This window comes from Malus domestica, chromosome 15 (genome assembly GCF_042453785.1).
Source record: "Malus domestica chromosome 15, GDT2T_hap1".
Lineage (NCBI taxonomy): Eukaryota > Viridiplantae > Streptophyta > Magnoliopsida > Rosales > Rosaceae > Malus > Malus domestica.
This window is the reverse complement of record NC_091675.1, coordinates 4,979,593-4,997,475: the sequence shown is the minus strand read 5'-3', so window position 1 is coordinate 4,997,475 and position 17,883 is coordinate 4,979,593. Positions and strand designations below refer to the sequence as shown.

At 37.0% G+C, this 17,883-nt stretch overlaps 3 protein-coding genes across 3 annotated transcripts; 2 read left to right on the top strand and 1 right to left on the bottom strand.

Annotated features, from left to right (window-relative positions):
• Positions 1–1,129: 1,129 nt before the first annotated feature.
• On the bottom strand, positions 1,130–1,979 carry LOC103424665 (peamaclein). Its single transcript, XM_008362755.4, has 2 exons — positions 1,796–1,979; positions 1,130–1,451 (listed from the first exon to the last, which is right to left on the bottom strand). The coding sequence occupies exons 1-2, from the start codon at positions 1,875–1,877 to the stop codon at positions 1,267–1,269; spliced, it is 267 nt and encodes an 88-aa protein (XP_008360977.1). The 5' UTR covers positions 1,878–1,979; the 3' UTR covers positions 1,130–1,266.
• Positions 1,980–8,660: 6,681 nt separating this feature from the next.
• LOC103455924 (uncharacterized) lies at positions 8,661–11,695 on the top strand. The gene is made up of 3 exons (XM_008395535.4): positions 8,661–9,441; positions 10,225–10,572; positions 10,655–11,695. The coding sequence occupies exons 1-3, from the start codon at positions 9,007–9,009 to the stop codon at positions 11,276–11,278; spliced, it is 1,407 nt and encodes a 468-aa protein (XP_008393757.1). The 5' UTR covers positions 8,661–9,006; the 3' UTR covers positions 11,279–11,695.
• Positions 11,696–14,650: 2,955 nt separating this feature from the next.
• Positions 14,651–17,143, top strand: LOC103400146 (uncharacterized). The gene is made up of 2 exons (XM_008338825.4): positions 14,651–16,582; positions 16,880–17,143. The coding sequence occupies exons 1-2, from the start codon at positions 14,773–14,775 to the stop codon at positions 16,960–16,962; spliced, it is 1,893 nt and encodes a 630-aa protein (XP_008337047.2). The 5' UTR covers positions 14,651–14,772; the 3' UTR covers positions 16,963–17,143.
• The last annotated feature ends 740 nt before the right edge of the window (positions 17,144–17,883 follow it).

Genomic DNA, 17,883 nt, shown 5'->3' with positions numbered 1-17,883 from the left:
TAAATTTGTAGAAATTTTTTTGCAAACTAAATGACATAGAAGTTGATGATTGAATTATTAACGTGCTTATTTTCTATTAGTAACATATCATTTAGTTTGCAAATTTAGTCTACCTAGCATTACTCTTTCCGAAAATAGGAAAAGAGTAGAAAACAAATATGAGAGAGTGGAAACTACTTCCGATACAAAATTAGGTTCGACATTGGTTCACTCGTTGATAAAATTAGGTTCGACATTAGGTTCGACAAAATTAGGTTCGACATTGGTTCACTCTTGTAGCATTGAATGACACGTAGCATTGAAGCCACATCCACTATAAATTACTAGGAATTCATTAAATGTGTGGGAGACTAAAAAACTTGAATCAGGTAATCTAATTAGTTGGATGTTCCGATCATTCAATAACAACTCTTAACGTCGTACTTCGATTGCATAGCTGTTGACATCATCTCTATATATTTGTGAGTACGTAACATTTACGTGACGGGGAATTGAGGCCATGGCATCATGTTACTTGGTGGGAGCAGAAATTGTTTTGACGGGAACAAGTCGGTAACAAGCTGGGTCTTGCAAGTACATATGACGTGGCAGAGTACCAATCGGAGTGCCAACTGGGTCTCTCGGAATATGGGATGGGGACCTCATGCATGACAAATGGCCTCTGAAGAGATGAGACGTGCTATGTATGCATGTGAAATTGTTATCTGTCAACCTCTCCCAGAAAATATTTTTCTTTTTCAACCAATATTGTTCAACCAATATTGTATAATCTCTTCTCCACCCTCCTCCAGAGATCCACCCGCATATCCCTCCTCTGTATGAATATGGAAGGTTTCACCGCTCCAATTCAATAATACAATGACATATACATTGTATTTTAGATCTGAATAAACTCATTCATATAATTGTTATACAATATTTCAAAGTTACATACAAAAAAACAATATTACTGAAGAGAAAGACTCGAATGCAGATCTTGAATGCATAAATAAATGGTCTTAACCGACTTAATGTTAAAATTTGTTAGGAACGTTATTAGTGCTTGCTTACAATGGCGGAGTTGTTACACTCTTGCTAAATTATTACTAAAATATCATTATTCTTTGAAAATAATGAAATACACCTTAAATTGGTACGAACCTCCACTTTATTAATATATAAAAGTTACACAATAATATCAACTTTCGTTCATATTTTGTAGGGTACCTCCCAGGCACAAATGCATACCAACACCATCACAAATGACCACAAAAGAAAATGAATCAATTAAGGGCACTTGTCCTCGCCCTTGGAGTTTTTGAGGTCCCTATAGCAAGGGCACTCGTCCTTGTTCCCATAAGTCCCCGATGGAACGCAGTGACATTTCTCACAACATATTCCACAGTACTTCAAGCACCTTTCCTTGTATCCAGCTTTTGAACATCTCACCCCACACTTCGAGTCACAAAATGCTGCAAAATTCATAACAAAATTCATGCAAATAGGTAGGTTAATTAGAACACCATATATATATATATATATATATATATATATATATATATATATATATATTAGTTTCAACAAAGTTATATTCTAAACTACTTTAATCTATAAAAAGGTACTCTTACTCGACTGTAAGAAAGTGAACACATTATCCTGACTAATTGACCTAACTCAAATTTGCCATATATTCCTAGTTTTAGAAACAAATTAAGAGAGGAAAGAAAAATGAAAGAAGAATATTATGAACTCTAGAGAAACATGGTTAATTAATTACACAAAAAGAGTAGCTAGTTGAAAAAAGTAAGGATCGTACGAGACCCAGCCATTGATGCCTCAAAGAAAGAGGAGCTGAGGACAAGGCAAACAAGCATGAAGGTTGCAAAGACGAGCTTCATTTTTGCCAAGAAAAAGATGAGAGGTTGAAGATGGAAAGATCAGTAATCTGGCGAGCAATGGAAACCTTTTTTTTTGTGAGTGTATATGGTGCTTTAGATGTGAGAAATGAGGGGTATTTATAGTAGGAGGGGTAGGTAAAAGGGGTAGGAATGTATAATACTTATGCAGTTTAAATTAAATATAAGAGAATAGTTGTTTACAAGCAAATTTACAGAGGAGATCATTGCTTCAACGTAAGAATAAAATAAATAGGAGATTAATTTTAGACAATGAATCTATTAAGATGGTCATTGAGATTATCCACGATCAATTATTTTGGTGAAATTTTTTCGTTAAATTGAAGAAACCATGGGAATGGTTGATTTGAATACCCTCAATTTAACCGAATTTTTTTACAAAAGAACTAAAATAATTGACTATGAATAATTTCAGAAACTACTTTTATAAATTTTAAATCTCAGAGTTTATAGTGGATAAAAAAGATTTTCGTAAAAAGGATTCTCGATGTTCTAGAGTGTACTATAATTTTCATAAAAAGAAGAAGGGGATTGAGAAGGCAGCTGGAAAAGGAGTGCATATAGCTCCGGAAAGAACAAAAACGAAGAATTTAGTCAGTTTAATGTTGACCAAAAGTCAATGTTAAATGTTTTTACATTTGCCCATGCCTCTTTCAACATGGCATTAGATTGGATTGGCACGTAAGTGGACTACAAAACGCGTTTTGTATCTTTCACTAAATGGACAGATGGCTAAAGGGTCTATCCAATAACGCTTTACAAAATAATTTTTGAAAAACTATTCTATAAAACAAAAAACGACAAATAGAATTTTGCATTTATGCAATTTGAGAATGAGTTTAATAATGTAGTTCGAGAATGACTTCAAAAAATAAATACATTGAAAACACTACTAGTACCAAATATCAATATATATATATATATATATATATAATTTTATGTTTGGTAGTGATGATGATGAGACGATGAAGAAAGTGGTGGCGGCGACAGCAGCATTAGTGATAAAATCATGGCATACATGATTTTATATTTTATTAGAACTCTTAACTTTGTTTTATAATGTATCTTTTATTTTCTATTATTTTGAAAACTGTTTTTAAAAACAAAGAAAACATCGATTTGATATTCTACAAAACTTAGGCTAAACATTGTTTTTTTAATATATTTTCACAGTCTACCAAACACATTTTTCACCCATTTTTGTATCTTAAAAACGAAAAACTGTTTTGCAAAAAGTTAATGAACAGTCCCTAAATAACAAAGAAGGTTGTAGGTAAAGGCAAAGAGTGGTACACATAAGTACCGAGTTGTATGATCAAATCTGTGTAAGAGACCATCAGATATTAATGCATTTTGTATTAGTAGACGATTGCTCATGAACTTGTGGGCGTCCTTTTACACACTTACTGATACGAACACATAATACCTAAGTTGCCTAAACTGTAAACCAACCACTTTGTTGACAACTAAAAAATTCTAGACGGATTTAGAATTAGAACACCGTAGAACTCCAAGTCTAAAGTTGAAATAAAACAGAGAGCCAAAACTTTAGCCTTTTAGTGAATGTGTATAATGCCACTACCACCGAAGGAGGATGGTCGGTCCCGTCATTTGCCATTCAACATTGCCTATCACCAAACACCAAGTCAAATACATTCAAAGCCCTCTCCTCGTCATCTTGCAAACCATATTTTGGTTTATCTTCCTTAATTTCAACAAAAATTCTAATCCATTCAATTTTAAGTCAATGTCAATAAAGAATCTCCAAGCTTCCATGTTGCATCACTTAGCTGGCATGGTGCTGACTTTTGTCGGCTTACATGAATTCGAGAGAAGACAAAATTTAGGAATTTTTTTTGAAATGTTAGATGAACTTATATCTATTTTTTAATTTGTTATATAAACTAAAATTTTAAGCAATTTGTCATATTAACTATTCGAAATCATTAATTTGTCATCTCGACCTCCGTTAAGTTTTCCATCCAAAATAAGTCATATTCCTTGCATATGACTTGTGCTCAGAATTATTTCTGTCATTTTAACACTCTACTTCCTTCTATTAAGTTGCATTCGATCAAAACATTTATAGGGTGTTCAGTTTAGCATGTTATGAAATCAAATTTTATATGGGCTCTGTAATATAAGAAACGAGTTGACGTTTTGTGCCAGAAAATGAATTTGTAGATGCATATACGATGCTCGAACACAACGATCGAGATGAATACCCTTGAACACAAAATTTAAGAGTTTTATTAAAGAAAAGTAAAAAACTTGTAAAAAGATCTTAAATGATAGAAATAATCTTGAACACAAGTCATCTGCGGACTTATTTTGGATGGAAAACTTAACGGAGTTAGGGTGAGATGACAAATTGATGATTTCAAAGAGTTGGTATGACAAATTGCTTAAAATTTTAGGTTATATAACAAATTGGAAAATGTGTACAAGTTCATATGACATTTTAAAAATTTTCCCTAAAATTTATGTTGATCAGAAGTTGCACATAACAAACTATAACTTGTATCAAGCAGTTTCATTTTTTATTGTATCGAGTCATTTTATAATAAAATCTCATGCATGTTGGACAAGTTACTAAGGGCAATCCCTAACCAACACAAACTAAAATGTTGTATTTTGTTCAGACTACTACGAGCTGGTCTCACACGATTGTCTTTAATTTTTGTATATGATCTATCAGACGTAAGATCTGCTCCTTGGAAAAAAGCAAAAAAGCTTTTTTGGTTAGGCTTAATTGGTATTGCTCATATACTTGATAGGAGTTTGAATCACAAGACACAAATGTGAGATGATGTAATATCCATCGATCAAAGGTACGTTGTAGCTTGTAAGTAAAGATGTGTTAATGGCAGTTTCCTCACCAACACGGTTTAATTTTCGAATGCGTGTGGGCTGTGTTGTCCATGCCCTTAAGACAAGAAAGAAATCGTTGTCAAAATATTGAGGAAGGTCCGAAGCAGACAAAGGCCTGAGGATTCTTGCCTACTGGCATCCAGCGGAGTTCGAGCCCATGAGAATATTAGCTTCGGGCCCATCAAGTTATGCATATCGTTAGTAGTTAACAAGATCACAATTGGAGAGAATCGTCTTGAGTTCTACATTTTTAAGTCCTTAAAAAGAGCCTCAAATTAATTGGGTTCGATATTGTTTTTTTTTAATTTTTTTTTTATGTAAATTGGAGTTCAATTCCAAGCTCGTTTAAATAATTTAGGCGAAGTTTTCTCTTTTGATGCGAGATAACTTTTAACGTGTCTTTTCACGTCAATCAAATTAAGAACTTAACACGTATACAATGTACATTAAATAATGATAAGATACTAGATTAACATGTTGAGATACAATGAGCGAAGGATAGGGAACCACCACCTGAACCATGGACAACGAAAGTATTAATTGAATGTGAAATGTTGCTGTCTTTGATAGTTGCCTCACTTCCAAGTGAAATGAATGACCACCCAAAACCACAAAATCTCTGGTGGTCCGAAAATGTACGTGCCAAATTGTATGTCCTAAGTAAATGGGTCGTCCTCAACCCATATCAACTAGAATAACTTGTACTGAATGAATTCACTACGTAGTGTTTTTTGTTCAATATTGCATTGTCATGTTCAAGTTTTTCTCTCCATGACAATGTATTACTGAACCAAAACGCCACATAGTGGTGAACCCATTCTCTATAAGTTGCTCTTCATATCAAAGTTGGTTTGATGTTAAAAAATGGGGCACTCATAGGAAAGATTTTTCAATGTGTTTGGAACACAGGACAGTACTTAATATGCTATTATACAAGTGAAAAGAAGATTTGTTTTCAAATGTTCATTCACTAATATAATGACATATGATGTACGTGCTCGTGGTCCGAACATGGTTGAAAAGCGTCATTATTGCCATTTAAAACCATGATATTATGGCAACTGATGCATAAAAACATCATTAATGGTTGCATGTGGTCGTCTTCAACATGCATAATTAGTTTACTATGGGAAAATTGAAATGTAACCAACTCGCTCTGGTCTAACGGTTTTCTCTTTACATTATTGGAGGGTTTCCCAAATTCAAATCGGTAATATTTTGCAAAAGCACGTGACTGGGAAGCCCTTAACTTTGGGCCTTGGCAACCACAGCCTGTTTGAAATGAACTTTTTTGGGCCTGACTCTTCTCATTTATGGGCCGATGTCCACGACTGCAAGACTGAGAGGGCCCATTACTTTTCACTTAAACAAGAAAAATGGAAACCTAACTTATTCCCGTGATTAGCGTAGCTGGTGCTTTTTCGCCTTTCAGACCAAGGAAGTGCAGGTGTGTAAGTGGGGGACACTTTATTTTATTTTCGGTTATTGTCTCCATCAATGAATATAAAATATGGGAAATAAATTGACCAATATGATACGAGATAAAGTTGACCACCATACGTGAGTTGGAGTTGCGAAAATAAATTTGTATAAGCAACAAGATCCCACATTTCTTGTCCCTTTAATTGATGTTAAATTTGGTTTATACATCATATTATTAAACTAGTTATTAGTTTAGTGATATTTTTTTGTCAATTATCAAAACAATCAGAAATGTCATAAAAACTTCCGCTCTTGGGGGGTGTCTTCAGCAACGAGGAACATCTTAAACTTGAGTTTCTTTTGTGATAAATAAGATGTTTAACCATTATAACAATGTCAGAAACTTGAAGCTTAGTTGTTACAAAATATTCATTTTTATACACAACACGAGGTATTGAGTTCGAATTCCCCTCTTCCGTATAACTTGTATAAAAGTAAGTTGATTTAATTTTTCAATTTTGCAAAAATCTATGGTTAGCTCATCCTCCTAATTCCCTTTGGAACCCTAAGAAGTTTACCTAAGTTTTTGGTCAGGACATAATTGCAGGGGACAAACAAACTCTCTCACGCAGGAAGATATTTGTCGTGGCATCTGGCAGTAGCAGAATCAATTAATTATGTCAATCTACAGAAAATCTATTAAAAACGTCCCCACGAATTCAACAACCAACGCTTCCTTTCGGGGTCCCTAACTATCTAACACCCATCAAGGAATTGTCTTTGTCACCCCGCCCAAGTCCGGCTCCATGTTAGGTGGCTAGGTCCATGCCGATCCTTTAGACTGAGGCTTGCAAATTATAAAACAAATGATTTTGTTTTGAATCGTGACAATTAGGTTGCAAACTAATGAGAATATCACATGTAGTCGTATATTAAAAGGTCAACAACAAAAGGGTGACTCCAAATCCATAAACCTCTCCGCTTTGTAAGGATTGAAGACAATATAGTTTTACCCTTATTTTGCTAAAATGTTGTTTTCACAACTCGAATCCGTAATCATTCGGTCAAAAATGAGCAACATTTTCCTTTTCTCACTATTCCCTCTCACTCTTGGAATTACAAACTAGGAAAATTTACAATAACCGATCTCCTCATCTAACAAGGAAGCTATAGAAACTAAATATAAAAAACATCAATCGCAAACTAGATAAGGTGCGGAATTTCAACATATTGCTTTGAGTTTAAGCCTTACCAATTTGAACGCAAAAGGACCAACCGTAGCCAAACACCAACCCCCAAAATTTACTTGTTTTGCAGGTTATTTTTCATCAAAGTCGTTGAAAGTTTGGTGCTCTAACATGACGCATTATTCAAACGTAAAAAGCTCGGTTCCCAAGTCAAAAACAAGGTACACATTTCTTTCCATGAGTGCATAAATTTGTCCTGTTTATATCTTTTTTTGAGTTAAGAATGATTTAGCGTTTTGCTCTGCTGATTATATTACACGACGGAAAAAAATATAGATTTTGTTCCTTGGAGCATGCTTAGGAAGCTTTGCACGCTGATAATAAAATAGGAGAAGCCATCGATTCACACTCATTAAGACATCCAACATGATCTTTTTTTTTTTTTTTTTTTACTTTTTAATTCCAAAAACATATCATGTTTTCATGTTTTTAAATTTACCGAACAACAAGAAGCAGCCAATAAAGCAACAATCCAACAACTAAAGATCCGAGATTACATTACTTGCCGTTTGACCGTTGATAAACGGCGCCAACCCCACAGAGTCACAGATCCTCACGGCCTCTGCCATATCAAATTGGTCACGAGAAAAATATTGCCCCCAAAATTTCCAGTTTTCCATAACCAGAAAACTTTTTAATTTGTCAGGGCGTCGTCGTATTGTAGTAGCCCTGCACGCTTCAGCGGCTCATGCTAATGCTATGGTCCTATGAAACCTTATAATAAGGAGGACAAATTTTATGTTTCGAAAATTTTACGGTGACAGTGTTTTAAATCAATAATACTTTTGATATTCAAAGCTATAGGAATATTGCTAGTGTTGCATTTCGAAAACAAATTATTTGGTTTGAACAACCAGACCACAAGACTGTCTGGCCGAATAGTGGCACCAGTCTTCTACGGGCAAGGTTGGATGGGTATTTTTGTGTTTATGGATAGATAGACATGTGGTCCGATTGTTTAATACTTTATCCACAATAACAATGTTGCAATTATATAAATTAACATATATCAGTACGTAATTGATTTATGATAACTGTTGCGTTAAACATAAAAGTTTTCTCAAAAATAAGGTACCAAATAAGAAAATGGGTGAGTGGAAAATGACAAATAAGCCATTAACCAACCGCTCTTCTCTTCACACCTTCCTGCTGGTTGGCGAAATCCCCCGCCAGACAAAGAAAAAAAGTACAAAAGTGAAAATACAACTATTCTCCAGTAATTAGTAGACAAACAGAAAAAAGAAAAGAAAAATAGAAAAAGGAGGGGATAGTGAAAGAAGGGAAATTCTGGGAATGTAAATAAATACAGCTCTCTGCTCGCTCCCCCAGTCCCACAGTAGTGGTAATACTAGTGTGTGCTGTTGCTTGTCTCTCTCGGCGCAATATTTTTCCTTCGTTTAATCATTACCACCCTTTTTATTTCCTCCAAAAATCAAAACCCAGAAGTTGCTTTCACCAAAGCTCCCTTCTTTCTTCTCACTCTCTCACTTCTTCCCTGCAAAGCCCACAAACCACACCTCTCATTTTTCCACTTCTTCTGCAGAATTTTGGGTGAGGGGCAGAGCTGTCAAATGGAGAGAAAGCAGGGTTTTTTTTCGGCTTTGAAGGAGGAGGTGACAAGGGGGCTGTCGCCGGGGAGGTCGAGGGCGAAAAGTCCGGCCAGGAGTGGGTCCCCAATGTCGGGGCTGCTCAGGCGGCGGAGGAATCATCACGTGGCGCAGCCGGAGCCGTTGATGATTCTGAGATCCGGGAACTTGAGGCCCACCGAGGCGCTGTCGCCGCTGAAGGAAGGGCCCGATGGGACGGACGGTGGAGATTCGAGGATGGAGGGGAAGTGGGGCCACTGGATGAAGGGGCAGCTGTGCAGGGCGCCTTCGGTTTCGTGCTCCACCTACAAAAGGTCGGATCTGCGCCTGCTGCTTGGGGTTCTGGGTGCTCCGCTCGCCCCGGTGCACGTTAGCACCACTGAGCCTCTGCCTCACCTTAGCATCAAAGACACACCCATTGTAAGTCCTTCCCTTGACATGTAACTTTTGCTGATTACTCCTCCAAATCCAACCAAATTGATTTTCTGAATGCTGAAAACTTGAAAGGGTCCAAATTTTAGTATAAATCTGACAACTTTGGAAGCTATAAATTTGGTTTAGTTTACGTTCATTTTTGTGAAAATTAATGTTTCTGTAGATTTTTTTCCTTTTTTTTTGTTTATTCATTTTTCAATTTCCAGAAAAGAAAATAAAAAAAGAGATTCATCAACTAGTTTCCTATGCATGCCGGATTTTTTTATATAAAAGTTTGTGGGACATTTTGATTATCTGCTCCACATGTTTATTAGAGTAAGTTCCTTTGATTTCACGCATGCTGATCTCATTATCATAAGCGAAAGAAGAATTTGCGTTGCAACCGGTTGTATGTCCCTTGTGTCACGCGACGAGGACATGAGGGGATATACAACCGTGGATAGCTAAGAATCTTTCGGTTTGATGGCGATCGTGTTCATACACACTTTGTGCAACTTTTTCCTTTTCCTTTTTACCGCATACCCTTTACAATTTTCATCAAACTGTGATCTCACCGTGCAGTTCTCAGTTTTCAACTGCATTTTATATGAACTGAACTGGAATGTTGAATCTGTGTATTTGACGCCAAGTGTATCTGCAGATGTGAAGCCTAAGGCTGTGGGGATTAATTTCATTTCATCATTTTATATGAAGTGGACAGGACCTTTTTCTTCATTTCGGTTTTTACAGAAACCCTCTAAACACAATTTTTTTTAATATGTTTTGCAGGAGACTTCATCTGCTCAGTATATATTGCAGCAGTATACAGCGGCATCAGGAGGGCAGAAGCTTCAGAACTCAATCCACAATGCTTATGCTATGGGAAAGGTGAGAATGATCGCTTCGGAGTTTGAAACGGCCAACAGGGTTGTACGGAACAAGAATTCCTCCAAAGCAGCAGACTCGGGCGGCTTTGTCCTGTGGCAGATGCATCCAGACATGTGGTATGTGGAGCTTGCACTTGGCGGCAGCAAGGTTCACGCTGGTTGCAATGGAAAGCTTGTGTGGAGGCACACGCCTTGGCTTGGTGCACATGCTGCAAAAGGGCCTGTCAGACCCTTGCGACGGGCACTTCAGGTAAACGCTAGTCCTGCTTTGTTTGGCTCGGTTTGCCTTTGCCGTGCACAATTTAATCACTGTGTTTATTTATTGAATACAGGGGCTTGACCCACGAACCACTGCTAGTATGTTTACCAGCTCAAGATGCATTGGTGAAAAGAAGATAAATGGCGAGGATTGTTTCATCCTCAAGCTTTCTGCAGATCCTTTGACGCTGAAAGCCAGGAGCGAAGGGCCTGCGGAGATCATTAGGCATGTTTTATTTGGCTACTTCAGCCAGAAAACAGGGCTCCTTGTACACTTGGAAGATTCCCATTTGACCCGCATTCAGAACAACGGAGGTGATGCTGTTTACTGGGAGACCACAATCAACTCATTCCTGGATGATTACAAGCCCGTTGAGGGGATTATGATCGCTCACTCAGGACGTTCAGTAGTAACCCTATTCAGGTTTGGAGAAACTGCAATGAGCCACACCAAGACGAGGATGGAAGAAGCTTGGACAGTTGAGGAAGTGGCATTCAATGTCCCTGGCTTGTCAATGGACTGTTTCATCCCTCCTGCTGAGCTAAGATTTGCTACCATGAGTGAAGCCTGTGAGCTCCCTCAGGGTCAGACTGTAAATAACACTGCGGCAGCAGCTGCATATCGGGCGAAAGTTGCATCATTCGAGAAGTCTCATGAAGGCAACGCAAGTAATCTTATGTGGAAAATGGATGTTTGAAAGAATAATTGTATGGACTGACTTATATCAAAGGTAGGCATGGTAAGATAGGAGCCGAGTTGCATGCAGGCCTTCTGTGATGGATCGATGTAGTTTCAAACTTGTACATAGTGAGTTGTCTGTAGATTTTCTCAGGTGCCTGAAAAATTGTTGTGCTCGAGTAAAAAATCATTGTGGAGTCGGGACTTGGGTTTTTGGTGGATGATTGAGCTGCGTAACGGAGCTCATTTAGAACCAATACTGATTAGGATTCCTCTTAAGATCAGTTACTATTTATGTAAAATTCGTATTTTGTAGGGTTTGATGCAAAATTGTACTTAATTTCAGATTGACTTGGAGGTTCTGCATTGTACCTTTTTAAAGTTAGATTTGCGAAAAATCAAAACTGAAAAGAAAAAAATGCAAATATTGAAGTCACCCTTTCATTCTTCCCCTGTTGGTAAGGGTTTTTTATCCGATCAAGGCCTAAAGGTCTGGAGTTTGGCCCAAAGAATCAAAGCCTGCTTAAGTATTGGTAGTAAAGTCTACAGACTTGAATCTCATGCACGACTAAAAAACAAAAACAAAAGGATCACCGGATGAGAGCTAAAGCGATACTCTATATTAGTTTACGAAATAGAGGGAGAGCTTGAAATCGTATTCACGTGCAAGGAAAATGTACTTGATTTTTTTTTAAGATTTCAACCAAAACAATTTAGAAACAAAGAAAAAAAATGAATCAAACGGTTCTTGATTGTTTACGGAAGGTTTTTGTATATATACACATATGCCGTCCTATGTTTACATTTGTTGAGTGGTTTATTCAATTAGACGTTAATTTAAATGAACCATAATTATACAGCCTTATAAATTAAATTCATATGCAACTAAAATGCATGTGTCATCTGTGTGACTTATTTCATATTTTACATGTACATTCACTCACCCTTAACATAGCAGAACACCATCATCCTTCGAGCGCAAGTCGTCTTCGGGAATCCATCGACGAGTCATGTGGATTCGATGCGTCTAAAAATGTTCCAAAAATATTTATTCAAAAATTGAATATAAAGTGATTTATTTGCTTAAAATTTTCAAAATTTTTTGGAGATCTTTGCGTGTTTTTTGAGAGAATTGTGAATTTCTAACACTAACAAAGTTGCAGAAAGCGAGTTACTGAATCAACTGACTTGGGCGATTGCAAAGAGCTTTGGCTATTGACCTTGAAGTTTGCTATCTTGTACTCAGACTCGGTTGGGGTCTCATTTCGAGTGATTATGCGGAAGCAAACAAGGAGGAGTGGTTGAGGAGTCAGCTGCCATTGGGCTGGGTTGTGGAGAGTATGTGACAGGACAAGTGGTTGAGGATATAGGGATTTTGTTTGTAGAAGATTTGAAGTTGTTCATTTTTGAATATCTCTACTAAGAACCGTGTCAAGAGAATTAAGATGTGATTAGTGTATTGAAATCTATCTTTTGCGATATAAAATTAGTTTCCTCCAATATCCCACAAACAATTTTTTTGGGTGTTAGATTGCTTGCATAAAGTTGTATTCTCGTTTTATTTTGCGAGAACTGAGACCTCCCTGAACCAATCAAAGTTTATGTGATACATATGCATACAAAACTTGCATGGACCATATAATTTGTGTGAAAGTCTTATTAGTTCCTCATAAGTTGTGTGCATAATTATATATACGCCTCCTGCCCTACCAAAACATTCAAACTCAACGAAGGAATAGCAATTTGGGGAAGACATGGAAGACCAACTGGAATAAACTACGACAAAAATTTTACAGAATTAGCACTTGTAACAAAAATAATAATAATAAAAAAAGAGAGGTGTGCAACTCAGATTTGAAGTTGCTGGTAACTACTACACCATTGCATTCCAATCATCTTTTGGATATTGAAAAACAAAAGCATTAGTTCTAATCATCATGAGCTTTATAAACCGATGTAGCTATTCTCCACGCCAATCCTACGAACAAGCAATAAACTAAACACCAGAAACATGTCTGCACATCGCAACACTTGGTTACCAATCACCAGAGAGTCATGTTACTCCCACGAATCTTCGAAGTGTATTGTTTAAACTCTAATTACCATTTCCAGAGAAGATTAAACTCTAATAAATCGCCTCTTTTCATGTCCTCTTGTTTTCCAATCTATATATAGTATGTGTATGTAACAGCCGCATATTCTTGAGACCTCCACCCAGTTGTACTAAATTACTAATTCTGTTTTCTAAAAGTTTTGCTAGTTATGGATTTAATATTTGTTTGAATTAGGTTAAGTTGAGAAGGACCACAAGAACCACCTTCTGTTACAACCGACTGAAGTAGAGCAACTTACATGACACGAGATGTCACGATGGTAGTGTATCTTTGCCATGCAAGTCGGAAACTGATACCACGTCTTCAGGTTGTGGTCCCTCAACTCCCTTTTGCAACAAACCCATCTGTAATCACAATAAATTTTGCTGCATTATTATAAGTAGAATAGTAAGTAGAATAGAAAGACCTAGATTTTGGTTTTTAGAGTAGCTTTTGAAGAAGATTAATAGTAGAGTAGCATTAGACCTGTTGACAAGGGAACTTAAAACGAAAATCAAGGTTCCAGACAACATGATGTCAAATGTGCATTGAAAGCAGAAAGTTTGTGTTCTAATAAATGTTTATTGGTTGGAATTACACTTGGTAGATTTTGAGGATCTATGATATATCTTGCTTACGCGATCCTTAATTAGCTGTATTAAGACAAATTAGTATTTTACAGGAAAAATAATGCAGATTAATGAAGAAAGTAGAGACCTGATTCGAAGAATAACTGAAAGGCCTTCCTTCAGAAATGAGGACCACTTTGCTTTGCAATGTCAGATGACAATTCCACATGCTTCTTTATTTGTTACCTATGTGGCTGTCACAAGGCCAGCAATTTGTAAAAACCCAACACCACTCCACAACACAAATTGAATCCAATAATATTACAAATTATATGAACAAACGCCTCATGCAATTAAAAGAATTGAACAAAATACAAACCCACCTTAGAAATCAGATCCTCTATATGAGCTAGCTAGAAACTAAAGAGAAACTTCCATGCCGCGCGCACCATCTCTCTCATTACATGATCCAGCAATTACTTAATGAGTCAAAAATTTATTATACTTTAGTATATAGCATAATTAGAGTAATGAATGGTTAAATACGCAATCTTAGTGTATGATATATATATATATATAAAGAGATAGACACACGAAAGCAAAGTTTTGTTTATGACAACCTTTATGTGGGGAGACTAACCTTTCTCGAAAATAAAGGCACAAATAATTCAACAGTACAAAGATGCCTCACAATATAAGATTTTAAATACAATACATGCGCCGTTGATGTCACTAAGCTACAAACACCTGGCCACTCTGCCCACTTGATCAATTTTGACCTTTTCCTTTCAATTCCCCTTATTGCTCTCCACAAAACCAAAACCCTAAATTCTCAACCTTTGCCCTCAGTCATGGATTCCCTGAAGAAAAAGGAGAAGAAAAACCTGCTCACCACAAAAGAGCAGGCTTGCACTAGACAGTTTTGCTTCTTTTGTACCATGAAAGAGCCAAACTCCTTCAAGAGAAGAGCTGGAATATCAGCCTGTTTCAAGGAACTACCTCACAGGGAAGACCAAGGAAATGTTCTAGTGCTAAGCAGCCTATGGAATGCTGCTATGGCTCACCCTGAAGACCCAGAGTTCCCATCCCTTGGAATCTTTGAGTGCATGGTACGGTTTATCCACAAAGGCATCAACAACAAGAGTAATACTTGGCTTCAGAGGGACCAAAACATCTACATCCCTTACTATGCAGCTCATGTCATTGGTTCTTACACCATGAACAAGGCTGAGTTCGCTGAAAAGGCAGTGGCATCAGGCGTGATTCCACCGCTTTTGGAGCTCCTCAGAGGGAAGATGAGTTGGGTCGAGCAAAGAGTTGCGGTTCGAGCGCTAGGTCACCTTGCAAGCTACGAGAGTACATTCGAAGCTGTGGCGGAGTACGAAGAAGAGGTGGTGAGATTAGCCATGAAATTAGCCTCTACATGTCTTGATGCGGTGTATGTTAGTTTTGTGGGGGTGAAAGATGAGAGAAAAAGACAGAAATACCATTGTGATTTGCTCACAAGAGGTGTTGGGGGATTTGAAATGGAGAACCGCAAGGCAGAAGAATGGGCTAGTCAGCTTCAGTGTTGGTGTCTCTATATCTTAAATTGTTTTGCTTGCAAAGAGAGGTCTTTGAATCTCATTTGTAATGGGGATTTTTTAAAACAGTTGTGTGGAATGTGGGGTGGATTAGCCAATCAATCTTCACCAGCTGGCGTTGGACTTGTTAGGATTTTGTGCTATGGTAAATATGGAAGGAAAAAAATTGCTGAATCAAAGGAAGCTATTGAGAGCCTGTGTAATCTCTCAAGGTCTTCAGATGATTGGCAGTACATGGGGATCGACTGCCTCTTGTTGCTTCTCAAAGACCCGAATACGAGGTACAAAGTTATTAATATGGCCGCCTCGTTTCTTATAGATTTGGTTGAACTCAAAAGCCTTGGAGATAGATCAAACGTAGGTGAAGCAATCACAAAAGCACTTCTTCTAAACAAGTTGAACAAGAACAGAAGAATTGAAAAATATTTGGAAGAGGTTTGGAATTTGAAGGTAGAGAGGAGAAGGAAGGAGAGAGTGTTGTCTCAAGAAAAAAATGAGGAAAGTAGGGTTTTGGTGGATTTAATTAAACAAGAAGCAAATCATATGGTTTGTATGGGAGAAATAGAGGGAGCTATAATTAAGTATTCTGAAGCATTAGAAATGTGCCCATTAGGGTTGAGAAAAGATAGAATGGTGCTTTATAGCAATAGAGCTCAGTGTCAGTTGCTTATTGGAAAAGCAGATGCCGCCATTAGAGACTCGACAAGAGCTCTCTGCTTGTCAAGTCCGGTGAATTCTCACAGCAGAAGTCTTTGGAGAAGATCACAGGCTTATGACATGAAAGGATTGGCCAAAGAAAGCATGATGGACTGTTTGATGTTCATCAATGGCTGCATCAAGTCTGGGAGCAGAAAACGGATGAAGGTTCCATACTATGCCGCACGTATGATCAACAAACAGATGGACGCCACTTGGCTCTTCGCCACTGCCAGGTCAAAGATGGCAACAAGTGATGATCAAGACTTTCAAGCGACGAAAGAAGTACAAGTGTCGGAAGGTAGGGTTAACTTATACGAGAGTGGCAACGACAAGCAAGATTACCATGATGAAATGAGGAGAATTATGATGGAGAAGAAAGGTAAGTGAAATTAAATTTGGCACTCGAAATTTCCAATACTAGAATGAGACAGTGTATACAACCATCGTTACGTCTTGTGCCAATAATACAACGTTATGTAGGTTGTAACATTAGCACAAAGCGACACATTGATGATATACTCATGTCATGTAAGATCACTTGTAAATGTTTGAAATTCAAATATTAGGTTAATACAATTGTTTCCTTTTTCTAACGTGCGGTGTGTGTACGTCTTTGCAACTTTTTAGGGTTTATCAAGTGGAAGTATCAATCACCTTTGTGCTGTATCTTTTTCAGGTCTGTCCACCATTTTAGAAGAACCTTTAATTCAACCAGAGGAAGAGAGTAGGAGAAAGATGGAAAGGACGAAAAAGATGTAAGCTTTGGTCGTGGCTTGATCAGTGTAAGTTTTCGTGATGGGTCATTGGAAATCAGTAGTGATGCAAACTTATAACCACAAGAATTAACGATATGTTCTAGTTGAATTTAGGGTTTATGCAGTTGAAACTGTGTCCTTTTTAAAGCTATATACTACTGCATGCGTTAATTTATTCTTCACGATCAGCTTAGTATTATCTTTAGGTTAAGCATTTTCTTGGTCAATTAGAATTTAGAGAGCTAGTTAAGCGCAACAAAATTTCTAATTTGATGATCTAATTAAAACATACTTTGTGTCTGGTAGTTAATCCAGACAATAGTACTGAAGTGCATTTATATGTATGTACTGTTAGAATATATGGGGAAGGTGGAGAGGACCACTTAGGCACATCGATTAAACAAAATTTTCCATTGAAGAGAAGGACGAAATGAAAAGGTAAAAAGGTGTACCTAATTCTATCTTTAGTGCCTTTTTCTTCTGATCTACTTACTCAACTTTATCATCTTGAGTCCATGTGTTTATCACAATGGTGTGTTGGGACATCAAGGATTTAGGCTAAATTAATTAGAAATACACTCTAAGACTGTAGATAGACAGATTGATAATACATGACTTGCGTACAACAAAGTCACTAAATAAGGAATTTTCAATTGATTTATTTTAAATACTGATTTGCAAATCTCTCTCAATGGATTGCCTTTTGATCATTTCAAAATTCTCTATCTAATTTCTATTAAACTAACCACGAGTTGGTGACCCAGTTGTAAATGACGGATTGTGAGGCCTTCTTCAAATTAAAAACTAGAGGTCTTGAGTTCGAAACCTGCTGCTGGTACAGTAGATAGACAGATTGATAATACATGACTTGCGTATAACAAAGTCACTAAATAAGGAATTTTCAATTGATTTATTTTAAATACTG